The sequence below is a fragment of the Seriola lalandi genome, unplaced genomic scaffold, assembly GCF_002814215.2.
Source record: "Seriola lalandi dorsalis isolate HSWRI2012SDOR001 ecotype SW California unplaced genomic scaffold, Sedor1 jcf7180002054678, whole genome shotgun sequence".
NCBI classification, from domain to species: domain Eukaryota; kingdom Metazoa; phylum Chordata; class Actinopteri; order Carangiformes; family Carangidae; genus Seriola; species Seriola lalandi.
Window position 1 is genome coordinate 2,467,291 of NW_019525231.1, and position 19,880 is coordinate 2,487,170.

General features: G+C 40.9%; 1 protein-coding gene across 1 annotated transcript; it reads right to left on the minus strand.

Moving 5' to 3' along the window:
- Positions 1 to 2,605: 2,605 nt before the first annotated feature.
- slc2a15b (solute carrier family 2 member 15b) lies at positions 2,606 to 19,670 on the minus strand. Its single transcript, XM_023421995.2, has 12 exons — positions 19,538 to 19,670; positions 17,881 to 17,979; positions 14,019 to 14,179; positions 13,741 to 13,865; positions 13,456 to 13,601; positions 12,709 to 12,841; positions 11,236 to 11,423; positions 8,570 to 8,680; positions 7,661 to 7,762; positions 7,050 to 7,125; positions 5,718 to 5,845; positions 2,606 to 3,814 (listed from the first exon to the last, which is right to left on the minus strand). Exons 1-12 carry the CDS (start codon positions 19,580 to 19,582, stop codon positions 3,587 to 3,589), a joined length of 1,542 nt encoding a protein of 513 aa, XP_023277763.1. The 5' UTR covers positions 19,583 to 19,670; the 3' UTR covers positions 2,606 to 3,586.
- Between the last annotated feature and the right edge of the window lie 210 nt (positions 19,671 to 19,880).

A 19,880-nucleotide genomic window follows, 5' to 3' on the forward strand; every position in this document is an offset into this window, starting at 1 on the left:
ATCGCCTTGCCTCCCTGTTAATGTTATCATCTCCTCCCTGACAGCCGCCCTCCGCCGGGGAGCGCCGGCGACAAAGCACATCCGTCAAGCGAATATTTCCACGGCTAAGGGGACCGCACACTGCAATAAGCCACATTAAAGCACTTATGAAGGGTGCAGGCCCGTGCGCGCGCGCACGCGTGTGTGTATATCTGCTATGTGTACACACCGGTGCCACCATGCGCACTGGCTTGTCCTCTGCGTGCGCATACACATCCGCCAACACGCGCGCACAGGAGCGTGTAGTGTGCTTGTCGAGGCGAGGTGGGGGCCGACAGGGAGAGGAAGAGGTAATTTGTTGCAATTAATTACGCAGTGAGTGTGGCTTTGTTGTGTGGGAGAGCATTTTATCTGTTGGAATGCTTCCTTCGCCAGACTGTGATGCTATTTGTTTGATTTATCGCCTCTGCCTGCCCGAGGCGGAGTGAGCCTGCGTGTGAGTGTGTGTTTTCACATGTGCACAATACTGTGGCATTATCCACACAAATATACTGTAGTCTCAGTGACTGGGAGCCCTTTGTTTGGGAGTGACGTTACATATGAACAGCCACACAGTCCCTGTTTGTGGCCGTCTCTCAGGACTGAAACTCTTCCGTCCATTTGTCATTCAGCAGCAAATCAACAACTCCAGCTGACCTTCCATCACCCAGTTTGCCTGAAAGCTGTGACACCCAGATTTACTGCACCACACCCCAAAACAACCCAGATGTGATATGCTGATGATTCTAACACTGGCCTGGTCACCCTCTTCTCTTTCCCTCTCTCTCCTCTGTGGTATCAGGACAAGCAGGGATGTGACAACATTTATCCATTCTGCCTCAGTTGGGGGTTTGCTGGGGCATTCTGCAGGGGGCTGACAGATGGATCAGCCAGCCTAAAGGCAGTGGGAAGGGATGAGAAAGAGCGGAGCGCCACTTCCCCATCCTTCAACATACTGTATGACTCCCAGATTTGCCATACAACATAACATGGTAAGGCAAATTTGCAAACCTGGAAGAGAACTGCAGCCCTGATGAGGCCACTGTCATCCACTAACACATCAGTGCTGTTTCTAAGACTCTTCACATTGTGAAAACAAAACACACTTTGAGCTAGATGACAAAACATCTCTTGGAAATTCTTTTTTTAATTTAAACGTCAACTGCTGAATTGCAGTTCTTCAGTAAGTGAGCATGTTGTAGTCTTATTCGCCATGGGAACCAGAGACAGAAAACCAGATTATGTTTAATAAACAATATCACAGATCGATATACTGAAGAGTTCCAAGTGTGCTGATTGGTTGTTTCTTAACAACACAGGTGTAAGACATTTGAAGATGTCTTTCCTCCTTTAGGCTCTCAAAATGTTGTTGTCTGTTGCTGAGATTTCAGCTTCCAATCAGTCATATCCAGAACATAAAAGTCTTTCTGAAGTTGGTTTTATTCATTTTTACCAAACCCTCAGCACAAGAGAAAAGATCTCTGCAATGGACAGTTTTACCACTTACCTTCTGCATAACAGCTGCAGAGCATCTGCACCAAGATCAGTGCAGTATTAACATGTATACCTGCAGACCGGATGACTCATTAGAAAGTGAGAAACCCAGGAGCATTTAATAATAGATAACCATAATTTATCAATGCTTTGTTATCAATAGGAGAGGTAAATATCAGCCAAATTGCTTTTTCACAACTTAAAGCTTATTAATATCTTATACTCGCTCTATAAAAACACAATCTCACCACAAGGTGCATTTAGTAGCTATTCTGGATCTTTCAATCATTTATGATCTTCATCAGTGGATGGAATTGTTGGAACTTTGAGACGTCGTGTTCATGTTGGACAATCAACGTGAACAGGAAGTGAGCAAACTCTATCTGCTGATGAAGGTCATGTAATATGAGTGAAAGCCCCAGAGCAGCTACTAAACCGACCTTGTGGTGAGACTTGTTTTCTGAACTGCTGTTTCCAGCGAGAACGAACTTTGCATCTTACAAGTATGTGATTTATTAACCCTTAATAAAGCTATTAGTTACAACTCATAAACCCTCCATAGAGTCATGAGAGCAGAATTAGACGGTGGTACTTTTATTTGTTTTGCCTTTCAGTCTACAGTTTTAGTTCAGTCGGAATAAACAGCTTCTTCAGGCTTTCAGTGTTTCTTCTACAATTTTCTTTTATTACATCAGTACTGGGAATCATTGTAGTTGTGACTGTCTAAAGCCCACATTTTACTTGGGTATTTGTTTCTTGATATATGGTTGTCTGTGCTGTAATTGCAAGTGTTACTTTGTAATGTTTATGGTTGTTTTTGGTGAGAGGCAATAATGTCAGATAATGATATTTCTCTGTTTTAATTTTCTATGTTTGGGTCCAACTTCCAGTTATTGGCATCACAGCTAAATGAATGAGAAGCAAAGGCTGGCCCCCCTTTGTATTTGTGGAGTTAACTTAGAATATAGCTTACAGTATATGAATATTATTATTTTTAGTTTTTGCTCTTACCTTTGTGTTTTCTTACGATTACAAGGGCCAATCCAAAAGGACTTTATAGCTCAATACAGCAGAATAAGAAAGACGGGACAGATTTTCATGTTCAAACATCTTAATTTTATGTTACATTTCTCATTGTCACTCCACCATATATTACACAGAGTGGTCTAAAACACACAGCAGTTAAAAACACCTGGACAATCTCGTACAGCTGCTTTGGTATACTGATAAATTATGACTCTTTAACAAGCTTTACATACACGTATATGCATATATTTGGACAAGAAATATGAAATGACTACCACAGTAGCCACAATATCCAGCTCTCTTATGTAAAAAAGAGACACAAACATCACTGAAAGACAAAACAAACACAAGCTCAAGTTCTCGGTCAAGACATTCACCTTGAGCTCAACAGTGTAAACATGCAATAACTGTAAATATTTTATTATTCACATGATGTCTCGTGACCTTAAACCACTGTGGGAAACGTTGGAGAAATGGTTTTCATACCTTCCCTCGATATACGCTGATGGAAGCACTGCCTCAAGAGTTATTGTTGTGTCACTGAATACGTATATTCACTCTGTATCGGGTAACAAAAGGAAGTCACTCATCACCGAATATGAACAATAGAGTGATCATGGGATGTGTTGCGGAAGAAGTGAAAACTAATACAGAGATTAAAACTTCTGAGAGCGCTGTGAGAAACCAACTCAGCTCATATAAAAACTCAGTAAGATGCAGAGAAATTGATTAAAATGTCCTTGATGGTTGATTTGAAACGCACGACCGTGTGACTTCTACCTCACATAATGTACAGGAGCTACACTTTGACTAGAGATTAACTGTTATACAACGGCATTTATGGTGTGTGTAGCAAGTGATGACTGTTAAGAATAAGCCCATCTTTCATTTTGTGTGTTTGTTTGATACCTCCATATGTGTGCACTGGTCTTTGTAGTTTTCTCGTGACGCAGCAGATCTCCCTGTGGCCACAGTTCCTCCTTTTACCTTTGTCTTACTACGAGAAGAAACCATCACGAACATGCAGGTCCACCTCCCGCTTGGGCTCTCACTTTTCGTCATGTTGGCCAACGGTACCGTAGCCGTTCATCATTGCCAATTTCAAATGACCGTTGGGAGTCAACTCCTCTTCAAGTATCTTGTTCTTGGCGGCGAACATCTGGCTGATCTCCATAAAGGTTTTGTTTTTGGTCTCAGGAATGATGAAGATGGTGTAGAGAGCCACACCAAAGCAGATCACGCAGAAGATCAGGTAACAGTAGGGACCCGTAGCCATCTGTAGTGGGAGGACACACAGCGACAACTGTGATTAAAACTATGATACAATTACTTGATCAAATAAAATAATTGCTCTTCTGACTCTCTTTACAAAGTGTCCAAGAGAAGCAAAAGGAGACAAATATGGAGCCATTGTGCTAAAGTTAGTTGATCGTTTCCACCTCAAAACAATTGATGCTTAGGAGACAAAAATAAGATCCATAGACGTTGACAGGCAACGCTGAGGCTAATAGAAGCAAATAGAAGCAGATTAACATGAATTTGAGAACATGAAAAGTAGGCTAATGTTAGTTTTATACAAACAACAGATTAATAAATTAATTTAATGGATTATATTCGAGGGGCTCAGCAATGTAAAGCTAATTGATTTCTTTTGGCCACTTGGCGAAGAAGCTGTAAACACAACATTAACATTTTACTTCCTTATCAAGTCGGTATACCTCACGTGTTAGCAAACACGCCTTTCTTCACACCCAACAGAGGCGGCTCAACAGCTACCATTCATGTGAAGGCATGTTAAAAAACAAACAAAACCATCTGCCTGCCTTTTCATTACAAGTGTCACCTTCCACATTACACATAGATGTTTGAGCCATTGCTAAAACCATTGATTGATTGAATATTATAAGGATCTGTTTCATGGGTCCCCACTAGAGACAGTGCCCCTAGATTTGATAACCACTAGTTTATTGACAAAAGTTAGCTAAGCAACCCCTGACTACTGTGCCTGAGGACGTCATCTCTGGCAACATTAAGAGCCATCCCTAACATTATCAGTAACAGCTGCGTCCTTCCTACTATGACGAATGAAAGATGAAAGGTCTGCTGTGAAAAAGGCCTATGGAATGAAAAAGTCGGATCCGATGTATGAACTTTCTACAAAAAGTCCCACAATGTTTCCTTTCACATCCAATAGGAACAGGAACAAACCAGCAGACAGCAACTTTCCTCCTATGCTGGTGAATGACATATTTCATATATGGTGTGGAGGCCCTGATTGTTATATAAATTACTCTAAATATCGAAGGTCTTCGTCTCTCAGGTTTACTGTTCTTTGACCTTGATGAACTCTTGCTACAAGTTTTCAAGGCCACGTATTTCCATTCGTTACACAGGAGCTCTGTGCGCACACACACCCTGACCTCAGCTCCACGTGGTCTGGGCTTAGCCACAGACAATGATCAACTCCTAGAAACGCCGCTGGTTAGACTTACACATGTAAAAACATAACACAAGAACAAGGCTTTTTTTACTCTTGCTATCAAAGCCACAGTCAGGTGTGCGAATTGTTATCAGTTTCAGTACAGAGATGGTCCAGGACAGGATGTTTAGCCGAGCTTCACACAGAGACCAGAGGCTAGGGGAAACTGTGAGCCTGTGACAGCTCTGAAGCTCTTCTTTTTTTTTTTTTTTTTTTTTACATATTTTCTGTGACATTAAAACAGAAAGATTAAGGACCACATGATCTCATAGCAAACCCACGTGTTTTTAAGCTCGGTGGTCATACGTGGTACATTGTCACTTCCCACAGGACAGATCATTGTCCTTTTCGTTTGTTCGCCTGGAACAACACTGAGGACAGCGAAGGACAGCAAGGTTGCGATTTTAATTGGTAATTTTATTGGTATTTGGGGAGTCACCTCGATTCAGACTAAACCAGACAGCCCGTATCATTATTGCCCTGTGTCTGACACCGCAAGTGGAGCCACAACAGACCCTGGATCCAAAATCACATGAAGCGAAAAGCCGGCAAGGCTAAAGACTGAAACAAACTAAATCTTTGTTTATAAAATCATATGCCAAAGTTCATATGCATTAACGTAAAATGCCTTCTGAGAAAAATAATTTGACTTTCACTGTTAGTGAACGGAACTGAAGGTAGAATACAAGTTTGCTCTGACCTCGAGGAAGGGAAAGACGAAGCCGATGGTGAAGTTAGACAACCAGTTGAGGCAACCGGCCACAGTGTAGGCAGCCGGTCTGTGCGACTGCTTAAACAGCTCTGCAGTGATCAGGAATGGCACACCAGCTACGCAGAGGAGACAAAAACTTATTATTTTAAAATTATTATTTTGACAACAGCAACATTCTCAACCGGTTCATCCATTGGTTTGATCTAACTAGGCATCCTATCAAGCCGTCACGATACAAATCACATTTAATCACTCAGCACAGTTGTATGAATCTATTGGGTGTTGTGAAATTAACATCAGCGTCTTCATTCATCAATTAGTTTATCAATATTCCCACTCAGGACTATTCTTTGGCAGTCATTCAAAATAAACAGAACACGAACAGAAATGATAAACATTCCTCAAGCCCCAGTGCTATTATATTACACTCCTTTTCCTGCATGTACTTCATTATGTGTTCATTATTACTCAGTGATCACAGATTGACAAGAGAGGGAAGATGTTTGTTAAACTGGCAAAACTCCAACTATGTACCACAAGAAACAGAATAGCTTAGCCCGGACTCGTGCAATTCATTAGTTTGATATATAGGATCTATGAGATGTTGTCTTAGCTTTAAACACACAATTCTTCATTGTTAGACGTAAAAGCTATGAAGGAGAAATATACATTAGTAAAAGCTCTAATGATGAGCTTTCTGAATGATATCCTCATTATCTGTGCATGATAATTGCATAGAGGAAGGTTTAATATCATCAAGCCAATAACTAGGCCATAATTTGTCAACATCTGTGGTATGTATGGGGGGGTGTCATTGTGCATGCACGGTTTTGTGTGAAGCAAATCATATTCATCACGGCTAGCTTACGAACAATGAGCCATTAAAAGTCTAATTGCAGCAACAGAAATCCTCGTCCGTGTGCCGAAGTATAGATTTTGCCGGCTTGACGGATGATGCTATGTAAACCAGATTCGTTCTAATTCATCTTCCTCGCAGGTCCACTCAACGTAGCTCCCGATGTTGTAAACTATTGCCTCTTAATTCACTTCACTCAACTCATCCAGAGTACAAATGGCTGTGGGAATGGATGTAGTGTGGCAGTTATAATTTCCTAATTTACAAGACTAATGAAATACAATATCTCTTCACAGTCAGGAGGAGGAGAGAGGAGGGAGGAGATGCTGGGATTAAGGTTCGGCGCCTGCTATTGTGCGAGCGTCCACCAGGGAGCAGTGTTACCTTACACACAGGACCACCCAAATGTACTGTCGTGTGTGGTTTTGAAAGAGTTTTCAGGTGAGATTCACTAAGATGTTTACCTGGACCTATGCAGAAGCCAGCGATGATCCCAACTACGCAGCCCACACTGATGTAGCGCATGATGTCCAACTGCGCCTGTAATTGGTTAAAACATGAGTCATGAGTCTGAAGTCATGAGTTGTAAACAGTAGTAAACAATTTGTAGTTTTCTTTTTTAATTATTAATTTTACTATATTTGATTATTCTGACTATAATGTAACATATGAGTGGCATGATTAGTACCATGTGGGGCTTCTCACATTTACCTAATTACATAATTACTTTCTTGTCTGTACTGTTATTTATAAGTCAAGAGGGGTTTCCCAATGTCACTCAGCTGTTTACTGAAGAGATGGTATTTGGTAAATGTCTGCCATTTTATTTTTGAAGATGTTTTAATGCTAAATAAATAAAATTAAAAGCACAAATTGAGTAAACAAAAATGTTGAGTGAGTGTGTTTTAAGGGAAACCATTCATAAATTAGACACAGATTTTAGTTTCTGGAAATTATGTAAATTTGTTAATGTCCTTAGCCCCATTAAAAAACATTGCACTCTGTGCCCTACGCCACAATCTGCAAGCTAATATAATATATTCCTTCACCAGCAGGACATTGGATGACACTGTACCTGGAAGAGGACGGACATAGTGATCCCAACACAGCAGAGTCCCATGAAGAGGAAGCCGCCAATCATCAGAGGTCTTCTGCCCACGCGCTCGATAGTGAAACACTGAAAGACCGACAAAGAGGCAGGACCTGTTGTGATTGGCTGACAGTATTAGACATCATCCAAAAAGAAGAGACAGTTTTATCCTCTGAGCATTTTGTTTTCAGCCTGTTTCATGTTTACTAGTACACAGATACACACACCTGAAGTCCTGTGTGCAACATACAGGTCAATCATTAGCTTTTTGCCTAAATCTGGCTGATTTATATTACAATGATATTAATGTGATAAATAAATAAAGTTAAAAAAAAAAAAGAGAAATTAAAATCTTATTAAGTCAATGATATTACATATCACATCATTATAACTTTTATTTATTTAATGTTGACCAGGTGCCACATACTACAGAATTAATAATCTAATCTATCTTGCAACGCACTACTTTATATGAGCCTTTATACAAATGTACACAACACAATAGAAAACATCTAAAGAACAATCAAAACCATAAACAAATATACAATAAAATACCATAAAAACGTAATCAATCAGTATCTGATTGCTCATGACTACATGACTGATCCGTCTTAAAATGGCATTGTCAAATGTTTTGTTTTTTTTCTGATCAAAGCTCTAAAACCTGAAGATCTTCAATGCACAGTTAAAAAAAAAACTTAGAAGAAGCAAATTCTCACATTTCAGAAAGTTTGGCGATTAAATACTTGAATCTTTCTATGATACACACGACAATTTTCTGTAAATCAACTAATCCGTTAATTGATTAGCTGTTGAAGCACTATATAAAATACATATATACAGATATAATAATGTCATTCTTGGTGTGTGTAAAGTGTAATAATATGTCCTCACCCCCAGCACCCCAGAGATGACCTCAATGGCACCAGTTCCCACTGTTGTGTACTGGATGTAAGGGTCCGGGATTCCTGCGTTCCTAAATATGTCATTTGTGTAAAACCAGATCTGAAATTGACAGTGACATGAATTATATTAATAAGATGAAAACATCGGACCGCTGACAGATACACAAACACACAGACTCAGAGAGATGCTTTCATACTTAAAGTTTGTCTTTTTTTTTTTCCTTTTTCTCAAGGAGCCACAAAGTCGCTCTGCTTGTTTGGTGTTTCCATGTGATTCATCATAGTGATCATTATCATCAGGCCGACCATCACTCATGCATTTGAGATACAGCGTTTCATCAGTATGGACTCCTGACAAGTGCTCCCCTTGAAATTAATTTGTGTATTCTCATTAATCACACTTTGCTGATGCAACATCCATCATTGATGAGGTGTGGACAAGATCATGATCGGTGCAGTTAAATGCTGTCTCGTTGATTTAGTAACCATACATAGATATTTCATCACCATTGCAGCACATATGCAAACACAGACCTATCAAAAACTAGACACATACACAAACAATTAGAAAAAGTTAAAAGAGCTGGGACCCGTTGGACTGTTCTGAACATGTGAAATGTCTTAAAAGACTATGAGTATATATACCACAGGGTTAGTCCTCACTAAATTGAAATCCCATGTTGTTTCTATAAAACAGGCATTTTGCATTTATACAAACAGTTCTTGCACAAAAGCATCAAAGGCTCAACCAATAAAGCACTGGTGACTCTAAGGACTTATCTGACTGCTGTTTGACTGACTATACTGTCCTCTTCATCCATCCAGAGGCTTATTCTAGATAAGTTTTGTTGTGGCAGCAAGGTAAGCAGAGCAGGTCTGGCATATTTTCTTCTGAGACTTCCTCAGCTTCCATCAGCTGACTGGTGTAGTCCCTTTTGTCCATCTGTGTCTACATCAAAGTCTTTTCCAAATTACATGGGGAGGAACCTTAAAGGCACTCTGCACCCGTCTGGATGAATCCTCTAAATTCAAAGAATCAGCAACTCAACTCTAAGGTCGTCCAGGATGACTTATGCTCCTCACCCTGTCTGAGAGACTGGCATGCAAAACAAGTACCCTGCTTTGTTTTCCCACTTTTTCATTGCAGAATCTAACTGCAATTAGCACCATTGCCTTTATGTGTGATACTTGACTTAACTCCTTCATTTCCCACCAGCTTCCCATTTTCTGCCTGAAAGAAACAGATGGAGAGGGAGGAGAGAACCACCTTATCTTTGACAGTGTCTCATTTCACCAGACTGTTTAAATTGTATCACAGACAATTTAAGAACAAAAGGACAAAATCCTCTGCAGAAGTGCAGATATACCGCTCTCATGTCAACAAACGTGACAGGAGAGGGGACCAAGTGCAAATGTATTAGTTCAAAGCCAACTTGAATAAGCTTCACTTCATGCCAAGAGCACAACAAACCCTGAAACACTGAAAATGATTTCAATGTTTTGGAATCAAAGGGCCTGTAGCATCTGTGTCAGCACCCTGCGCTTCCACAGTGCCTCCTTCTCCTGCTAGCAATAACAAACAAGTAAAAACAGGTCAACTCCTCCAGGACCAGGAGAAAATTCACAGTGGTCTAACTACTCAGTCAGCTTCCTAAACAGACATACAAGTTCTTCTCTTTTGAATTGAGAATTGACTTTCACTTTATGAAGTTAAATATACGACACCCTCCACTTCTTAATATTGTTTGGCTGGCAAACAAAAGGAAAAATATGTTATAATGTTGTATGTACTCTGTTTAAGTGTTGTCTGTTAATTTAAAAAATCTTGCTGGAAAACAGACATTGATGGACAGGCAAACGGAGGTGTAATAGTTCTTTCAAGATTCTGTCTTAGGTTGAGTAGTTCCAGCTTTGCAGGCCCCAAAAATAATGAAAAAAATAGGTGATACAAATATTTTGAAAGAATCTTTTTTTGTTGTTGCTTGTTTTTTTGCAAACACCATCCAGTAACATGGTTGTCTTATTTCTTTTTGAAATGGTTTGTACAAAATAAAGTTATAAATACCCAAGGTTGTAAGAAAAGCATACATTTATACCTTAAGTTGTCCTGAAATATCTAATGTTGCATGTGCCATGTACAGATCTATCGCACACATGGGTTCTTCTGCACGTTTGAAGCCTTCCAGTGTTCCTGTCTGGAACAGCTGGGATCGTGAGACTCCGCAGGGTGTAGACCCGCTGGGAAATGATACTAGCATGTGAGCCAGCACGCCTAGAGCTTCCATCCACTTGGAGCAATGAGTATAAAGATGTGTTTGACTTTGTGTGTGAATGGGTGGACCTTCTTATGTGGGGTAACACTGAGAGAGAGGACCAGGAGATAATGAAGCGTGGTGCTGTTGCCCCCTGCTTAGTCACTCAGTGGCTGCATGTGGGACTGTGATGTATGAACAGGAGGAGGTGCAGATGGGAGGAGCACAGCTGGGAACTGTAGCAATAGGGGCTCTCACTCTCTTATGATAACTCCACAGTCTTTGCACATCAAAAACATGAGCACTGACACACTCACACACAAACACACAAACACACACACACACACACACACACACACACACAGAGAAAAGGCAACAGGCCCACAACGCTTCTTCCACGTACCGCATCAATTCCAGACAGCTGCATGCCAATGTTGACCACCATAATGGTGATGACCTGCCAGCGGACACAGCGGTCCATGAGCAGGCCCCGGACAGAGATGGTCTGGATAGAGGACAATGATCGTTGCTCTTCCTGCATCTCCTCAACTTCTGCCTGGATGTTTCCTTTAGGACGGTACCATTTTAGGGCTAGAGAAAGAAAGAACTGCTTTTAAGATGTGACAATAAAGACGACAATAACAATCAACATGTAACTTTATGTCATAATCTTTGGTGATCATTTTAAAGAATAGAGAGAAACCCGAATATTGTTAAGACACAGTATAACACTTTACTCTTTACTCATTTACTCCACCGGGCCCATTCTTACTTGGATGAACCAGGTGGTTACATGAGGATTATGTTCTTTGATTTTTCAAGTGCATTTAACACCATCCAACCCTCCATTCTTGAGGACAAGCTGGAAGGGATGGGGGTGGATCCCTGCTTCACGTCTTGGATTGTGGATTGCCTGACAAGACGACCACAGTACATCAGGCTGGGTAACTATGTCTCAGGGACAGTGATGAGCAGCACAGGGGCTCCACAGGGAACTGTTCTGGCTTCGTTCCTGTTCACCCTGTATACGGCCAACTTTAAATACAACTCTGAGTCCTGCCACATCCAGAAATACTCGAATGACACAGCTATTGTGGTGCGTATCAGGAACGGACAGGAAGAGGAGTACAGGGATCTGATGATGGCCTTCAGTGAATGGCAATGAAGGACATTGAGGTGGTGCACACTTATAAACACCTAGGTGTGCACCAGGACAGTAAACTGGACTGGTCCCTGAACACGGACGCCATCTACCTGAAGGGGCAGAGCCGGCTCTTTTTCCTCAGGAGGCTCAGGTCCTTTGACGTCTGCAGTGAAATGCTGCACATGTTTTATCAGTCAGTGGTGGCCAGTGTACTTCTTTATGCTGCAGTCTGACATGAACACAAAGAGACTGGACAAGCTGGTCAAAAAGGCTGGGTCTGTGCTTGGCAGGACTCTAGACTCACTCAGGACTGTTGTGGAGAGACGCATGCAATGTAAGATGGAGGCCATCTTGGAAAATACCAACCATCCTCTCCACAACATTCTGGCAGGACAGAGAAGCAGCTGCAGCTGCAGCAAACGTCTCATCTCACTGCGCTGCAGAACAGAGAGGTTCAGGAGATCCTTTGTTCCCACTGCCATCAGGCTGTAGAACACCTCAGCCACAGGAAGTGGACTCATCTAATTATTATTGTTTATTTATTGTCAACTGTTATTATTATTATCAACAATGAGCTAATGGACACATGACTTTCCCCTAGGAGACATCTATCTATCTATCTATCTATCTATCTATCTATCTATCTATCTATCTATCTATCTATCTATCTATCTATGTAATCAAACATAAAAAAAACTAATTTATGAAAAGAAGAAGAATCCATTTTCTAACCTGCAATAGTGGCGTGCACATTTCCCTTCTCTATCAACAGGTACCGTGGACTCTCTGGAAACCACGGCAACAGCATCAGCTGGACCATTGTAGGAAACACCACCAGGGACAGGAGCAGAGGCCAGTGCTCTTCCTGTATGGAAAGAAAACACAACACCTTGAAAAAGTGAAAAAGTAACAAAGTAACAACAAGCAGCTTTGACTATTCCACTTATCTCTATAACGTAAAAAAAAAAAAAGGTCTAAAAGTCTCTCCAAGTGGGATGAACCAAGGAGCAGGGAGTGGCAGAAAAGTCCTTGTCTGTTTTTGCTTTATTTTTCTGTGCAGCTGGTCCACACATTGGCACTCCTCCTTCCTCTCTATCTGACCCATTGTAAGTGGGCAGATGGAAAGAGCATCACCTGATCAAGTTCCACAACATACTGTTAAAAAAAACAAAAAATGAAAGTGAGCAGGGTAAAGCTGGAGGGCCAGCTGGTCACGTTACATTAATAATCGCTCTATTAATCTAACTGTAGAACAGGCCTTTCACATATTGTATGATGCAACTTACGCATACACATCAGATGTTTCTCTTGTCTTATAGTGCTTTGTTTGTAGCCCTCGCGCTGCTGCTCATATCTGGATCCCAATCTCTCGGCTTGAGGCAAGAACAGGACGAGATTGAACTATCTTTGACTATCTGCCTGAGCTCATGTCTGAGCCTCAAAATCACGAGCAGAGGTCAAACTCCATGATTTCAGTACCTTTCCCAGCAGTTCATGGAGCCCCAGGACCTGAGCGATGAAGACCCCGAGACAGATGTGGATGCTGGGAACGAGGCCCAGGAAGCCTCGCAGGTTCTTGGGAGCGATCTCACCGAGATACATCGGCACCACACTGAGAGAGATACCTGTTGAAGGGAAGTGTGATTAACAGGCAAATATAAGCAGCACTCACGTGTATCTTTCCTTTGATGAAAATACAACTTTATCTTCAATGAACGTTGCTTAAATTACTTCAAGTTTCTGTTTCATTGTCTGGATGAATACCTGAGTGTACTCCCGTGATGAAGCGCCCAAAGATGACCATCGCAGGCATCTTGCACCATCTACTGAAGCCCATCAAAGCTCCTCCTATAAACACCAGCGCACTGGATCTCACCAGCGTCCCTTTCCTGTTTGGACACACAGTGATCCCTCTGCACTCAACTTCCTTAATCAATAAGATGCTTAGAAATGCCAGAGGTACAGGCTGGTGGTATTTTACAAACACAAGCATGCATTGGGCATGATTTATATACACAAAAATTATCCACACACACACTAACCGTCCAAATCTGGTAACAAGTTTGCCCACCAGCAGGGCCCCCGTCATCCCACCAATAGCAAAGATCGACACAGTGAGGGAGTACAAGACGGTGAGGTGCTCCTCATCTGGAGCCCAGTCGTAGATTTCTACCATCGTCTCATTGTAGAAGTCTTTGATGAACTGGTGAAAGAAAGAATACATGAATTAAGTTATTTTTTTACATTGTCCATCAGGAGAATAGATCACTACATTTATAATAATATACACATGGAATTGCAAGATATTATTCTCTCTCCCAACTATCCTTTTATGTTTTTCTGAAAAATCCTATTTTGCCTTTACAAAAGACAGACATATAAAAACAAATAATCAAACAAAAAAATTTTTTTTAATTATTTAATTCTAACCCATAGCCATTGCAGTATGTCCATCACTCCAATAGACCTGGAGCACACAGTAAAAATAGTAATAGTAACCAATGCAATTTTAAACGACCACATCATTAATTATTTCCCACAGTGTCACACATCTAAATGTCATCATTAGTCTTGCCATTTCCACAGCACTGGGTGGAAGCTGCACTGGGGGATGGGATGAAGAGATGCAGACATCTTCATGCGACAGGAAGTTGATCAAGCCCCTACCGTCAAAGTCAAATCAAATTTGATGAGAAAGAGGTCATAAACTGCATGCTTGATAAAAATGAAAGTGGTTATCCCTATGGTGTGACAAAAATGTAATGTAAGGGCCAACAACAATATCCATCAGATTTCCTTCAGGTTTATCTGACAGTGAAGACTCCACTGAGATCAGACTGGGCTGGAGAATCCATTACATTAAATCTAATTTATCTCAAGAGACACAATTCATTCATACTCTGTGAGGGAAACATCAAAAAAGTGAAACGAGAGAAAAATAAAGGTTGGTTTTAGTATTAATACTCATTAATATATTTGTATTGGTTTCTAAAACAGTGGGGAAATATGACTGAACAGGTTAATATTTATAAATATTATCTTGCCAGAACAAGACTTAATCATGTTAACCAGTGGATCTGGTGGCTGTGATCTACAGAATGTACACATACCTGCTGTTTTAAAGGAAGACCATCATCTTTACTCAGCCTTGACGGCCTTGTTGCCAAATATTTCCATTTAGATGGGTTTACTGATTGAAGAATGTATCAAAGTGAAACTCATGAGCATAACATAGATAAAAGAGGTTAAAGAAGCCTATGATATGTATGACCTTGTTCAGTTAGATCAGCAGTGTATGATGCAAAACACGGTTGCAGTGTGCTGCTGGATTTGGGGAAGCACAGATCCAATAGGCTGGATAGCGGTATTGGCAGGAATATCAATCTTATTACACTGATCAGGTATCAGCCAGACATAATCAATCCACGTAAAAAATGTTTCTTAGTCACTGTTCAACTACCAACTGAATTTTGAGCGATCTCTTGTGCATAATCTTGCCTTCTTAATCAATATTTGCCATTTCCTCTTACTCAAGTGGTATTCTCACAGTGGGAGCCCCATTGTTTTCTCCTCTGCTCTGTGCATTTATTGCAGTATCACTTTATGTCAGTGCAGAAATAGTAGCTCATCGCCATGGTTCAGAAGTGATGTGCAGTTATACTTTATCTTCACCCTTCCACATTTTTGCCTGTCATTCAGTTTCATACGGTGAGATATGCAGATTTTTGATTGTGGGGAAAGAAGAGCACTGGTGTCAAGTTTAGTTATCAGAACCAGTGTCAAGAGAGAAAAGGTCGATCTGGTGCATCCCTCGCTGGATTGTCAGTGTACCTATCCCTCATGGCAGAGAAAAGAGCAGGAGAGGTGGTGCAACCCTGCACTTTATGCAATGTTCCTGCACAAAAATAGAGCCCTGGGGTCTAGAGACATCACTGGCACACATGTGACACAGCAACAAAAATTGAGAAGAGTTCATAAACAACAAGGAGAAATTCACATATGATCATCTGACTTCCACTGAATGTTTGCAACAACCCCCTTTACTTTCTTTGTACTTTGAGATCATATGAGCTTTATCGAAGTTTGTTGAAACAATAGCCCGAGTGATAAGTCATGATATCAATTCATATTAAAGATTTTCTCAGAAGAAGAAAGGGACAGAGAAGTGGAAACTATAAAACTTCTTATGACCTGGCTTTGACTTTCGCTTATCTGCTTTTTGCCGAACACAAATCCAGCATCAACCTTTAAGCCAAAATTAAATTACAAGGCCAATAAATTTAAATTGCGGTTTATTGAACAATGATTTCAAAGATTGAAAAGCACATTGTTGTATTGGCACTCAAACCCTAAATTGCTCCTCTTTTGCCATGGCCATAATCTAAAATAAACAGTTGAGGAAAGTTTAGCACTCTGAAAATGTAATCTGATTACTATGACACACAAAGCCACATCATTAGGTTTTGAGGTATCCAATGAAAAACTATTTTCACTCACCTCCCCACTAACTGACTCTTATGCCAGACCTAAGATTTGATTTGGAGCACACAGCACAGCACGCAGTGAACCCTACAAAGAGCACGGAAGTCACACGGACCATGGTTAAAGATTTGATCTCCCCATATCAGCAGTAGATTATTCGGATTATGTGTGACACAAAGCAATTGTCTCAATTTTAACTAGGATATGGTTTTTCAGCCGCAGCTATTTCTGATGGCTACACTGCTGGGGGGGAAAAGCCTAGCTTTATGAAAGGAACAGTCAAACATTTAGGGAAATACGCTTATTCATGTGCAGAAAATAAACTGAGAAGATCAATACCACTGATATGTGTGTGCGTCAAAAATGGAGCTGGAGCTTGGAGGCGGTTATCTTAATTTGGCTTAAGAAGGAGTGAGAAAGAGTTAGCTGTGTCATCTGACATTAGCCATGCCAATTAATAGTTACAGCAAATAACTCAAAAACCTAAAATGGTAATTTTTACATTTTTGTTTGTGTAAAGATTAAACAGTTAATAAATGAGTTTTAAAGATGTTTTACTTCGGACAGAGACAGGCTAGCTGCTACCCCTTGCTTTCAGTCTTCATGCTAATCTGAACTAAGATAATCACCTCATGACTCTAGCTCAGTTGTTACACACAGATATGAAAGTGGTATCAGTCTTTTAATCTAACTCTTGGAAAACTCTTGTCTTATTATTTTCTTTACAGCCACTGTGTGTAAAGTATAAATGTTCCTGTATTTTGGGTGCCACACGACGCACACACGGCATGAAAAATGACACCATGGCAGTCAACAATGCCTGACCTACGGCAACCTGGGGATAGTGAATGGGTTGAAAGCAACACACAGTGCACCAGGGTTCTCCACATTTTTGAACAAACAGAAGTGCAGAAATATTTCAAAGATCCTCCAATCAGATGAAGACAGGCCGTGAAAAAGAGAGTGTGAAATGAGTGTAAGTTTGAACGTGACAAATCATGTGCCAACCAGACCCAAAGCAGCCGATGCAGTTCTTTCCATGTAACTGCCTCCTCAGAGCATTACACACTCCAGCAGAAGATGTGACACTGAAGCTCACATGGTTCAGTGTGGGACCATCCATGGCCAAACAGGAATGGTTCAGAGTTTAGCCACTGCACTGCAACAAATCTAACATCAGAGGTGCAGCAAAAGAGTACATGATGGGTAAAAACGACAGAACATCGATGACACGGCGAGGTCCGCATGACTCCACATGACAATGAAATACAATTTGATCTTTACTTTGACCACTAACGTTTAAAAGGGCAGATTAAACTTTGACCCCAGTGTTCATTCATACTCGGTCAATGATGACGACAGCAATGAGAATGATGATTATGATGATGATGATGATGTTGATGATGTTTTAGTGACACAAACCTGTGCAGGAGAGTTGACCACTGCCAAATTGTAGCCGTAGAGCATGGAGCTGCCCAGGGAGGCCAGCAAGGCCACCGCCAGCAGTGACTTTGTGAGATGCTGAGGAAAAGATGAGGAGAGAAACAAGAAGCAATAAGTACAACAATGTCCTGTGGCCTCAAAGCAACATTTAAAGCAATGGAAAAAGTAACCCTGAGTTTTAATTTAAAATGAGATCACATCAACTGATTCAGATCTCAGGTATTAAGTTCAAATGTGTGTAGGCCTATATTTAACCTGGTCAGTGGATTTTCACATACAAACTGAACAAAAAGGAGTTCTATGGAAAAGAGCTGTTATGGCACAGTTTAATGCTAAAGAAAAAATGTCAGGTCCTTTCTCATTTTCTAGACTTGTGTTTAGCCTCTGCAGGGATTAGCTCGTTCTGTTTGAGTATTTAACAGCATTATATAATGGTATATGTTGCATATAAGTCTGTAAGCTTTGGACTTTGCAGCAGAGCTGTACAGGCACCGAGAGACATGTGACTGAATCAGAAGAAGTGAAACAAACCCAAAGCTGGACACAGGCCAGATCCCATTAGTCTGCTCCTGGTTTTTATCATAAACACATTTAGTTCTGAGAGAAGCACTTTGAATGAGCTGAGACCAATCAAATGACCAGATTTACTATTCAAGCCCTAAATGAGCTTCAACACAGCAAGGGGGGAGGGGGGGCATACAACTCTTAAACATCACATAAATATCCAAAGTCATATGAGCCCTGCTCAGAGGAGGTCTACTGTATTTTCATTAGGAATGGCCTGGAGCTACCCTCTTGGCTGCCATCCTAAATTCCAGCACATTGAGCTTAGCTGACCTCCAAGGCAAAAGGTCGGCGTCAGGATTATAGCATGTTTCTGAACGTCCATACCTTCAGACTGACAGAAATGACCACATAATATCCCCACCCGTAACAGTGTCTCTCACTGTGATGGAATAAAGGTTTACAAAACCAAAGATCTTTACATACTCGTGCTTATTTTGAGTCAAATGAATGATACGAACATGTCGGATGTTAAAGAGTCATACAGAGCAGGAAGCCTCTGCTCTAACTGAACAATGACAGCACAGATGCCTTAAAGAAACCTAATTTAGCCTGATGGAGAGAGTTAGACGACTACACGTGAAAATAGCCCATGGCAGACAATGCTGCCCAGTCAACATCAATTTAGCCTTATTATCTGTCAGATGTGCAGCTCTTCACATGTTACATCACTTTGGTCAAAGCTCTGACTAACAATGTTCAAGAGTTTTACTGCAAGTCTTCAGTCATTTTAGTTCATCGTTTTGCTGGCTTGTTTTTTAATAGGTTAACTGCAAGGCTGTTTTGGATGTGTGACTTTTGGACATCCTCTCAAACTTTTCCATGCCACAGAGTCCAAGGCAGCATCTTCTACAAACAATGAACCTGAACCACTGTGATTGGTTCAAATACACTGTGTATATTGATATGAAATGTCAAAGTTGGATAATTTAAAACTATGTGACTAAAAAAGTGCTAAAAAAAAAGATGTCATATAGTGTGACCATTTGAAAACAACAACTGATTATGCATCTTTGTCACATTTCCATAAAGTCTATAGACATTTCCTACGGAGTGTTAACTGAACACTCACCGCGCTGTTTTTTGCATTGTTTTCCAGAAGCAGTTCCTCCGCCATTTAAGTCATAAATAATTCCTCCTCGCGTGTGATCTGCTCGTTTGAGATGAGAAACAGCCGCAACTTTTTTTTTTAAAAAACTCTTCACCCTGCATCCCTCATTTGTAGCTCTCGGCCATGCTCCTGTGTCACAGAGGAGGCGTGTCGTGTTGAAGGGCGGAATTAACAAGCTTGTCAAACTCCCAATCTCCAATCACCAGAGCGCGTCGCGGAGCTGGCCCATCCCAGCCGTGGATCGTTTTCCCCGCTCCATCAGCGATCACATGAGCCAAGAGGTGCATCCTGCGCCCCAAAGTGC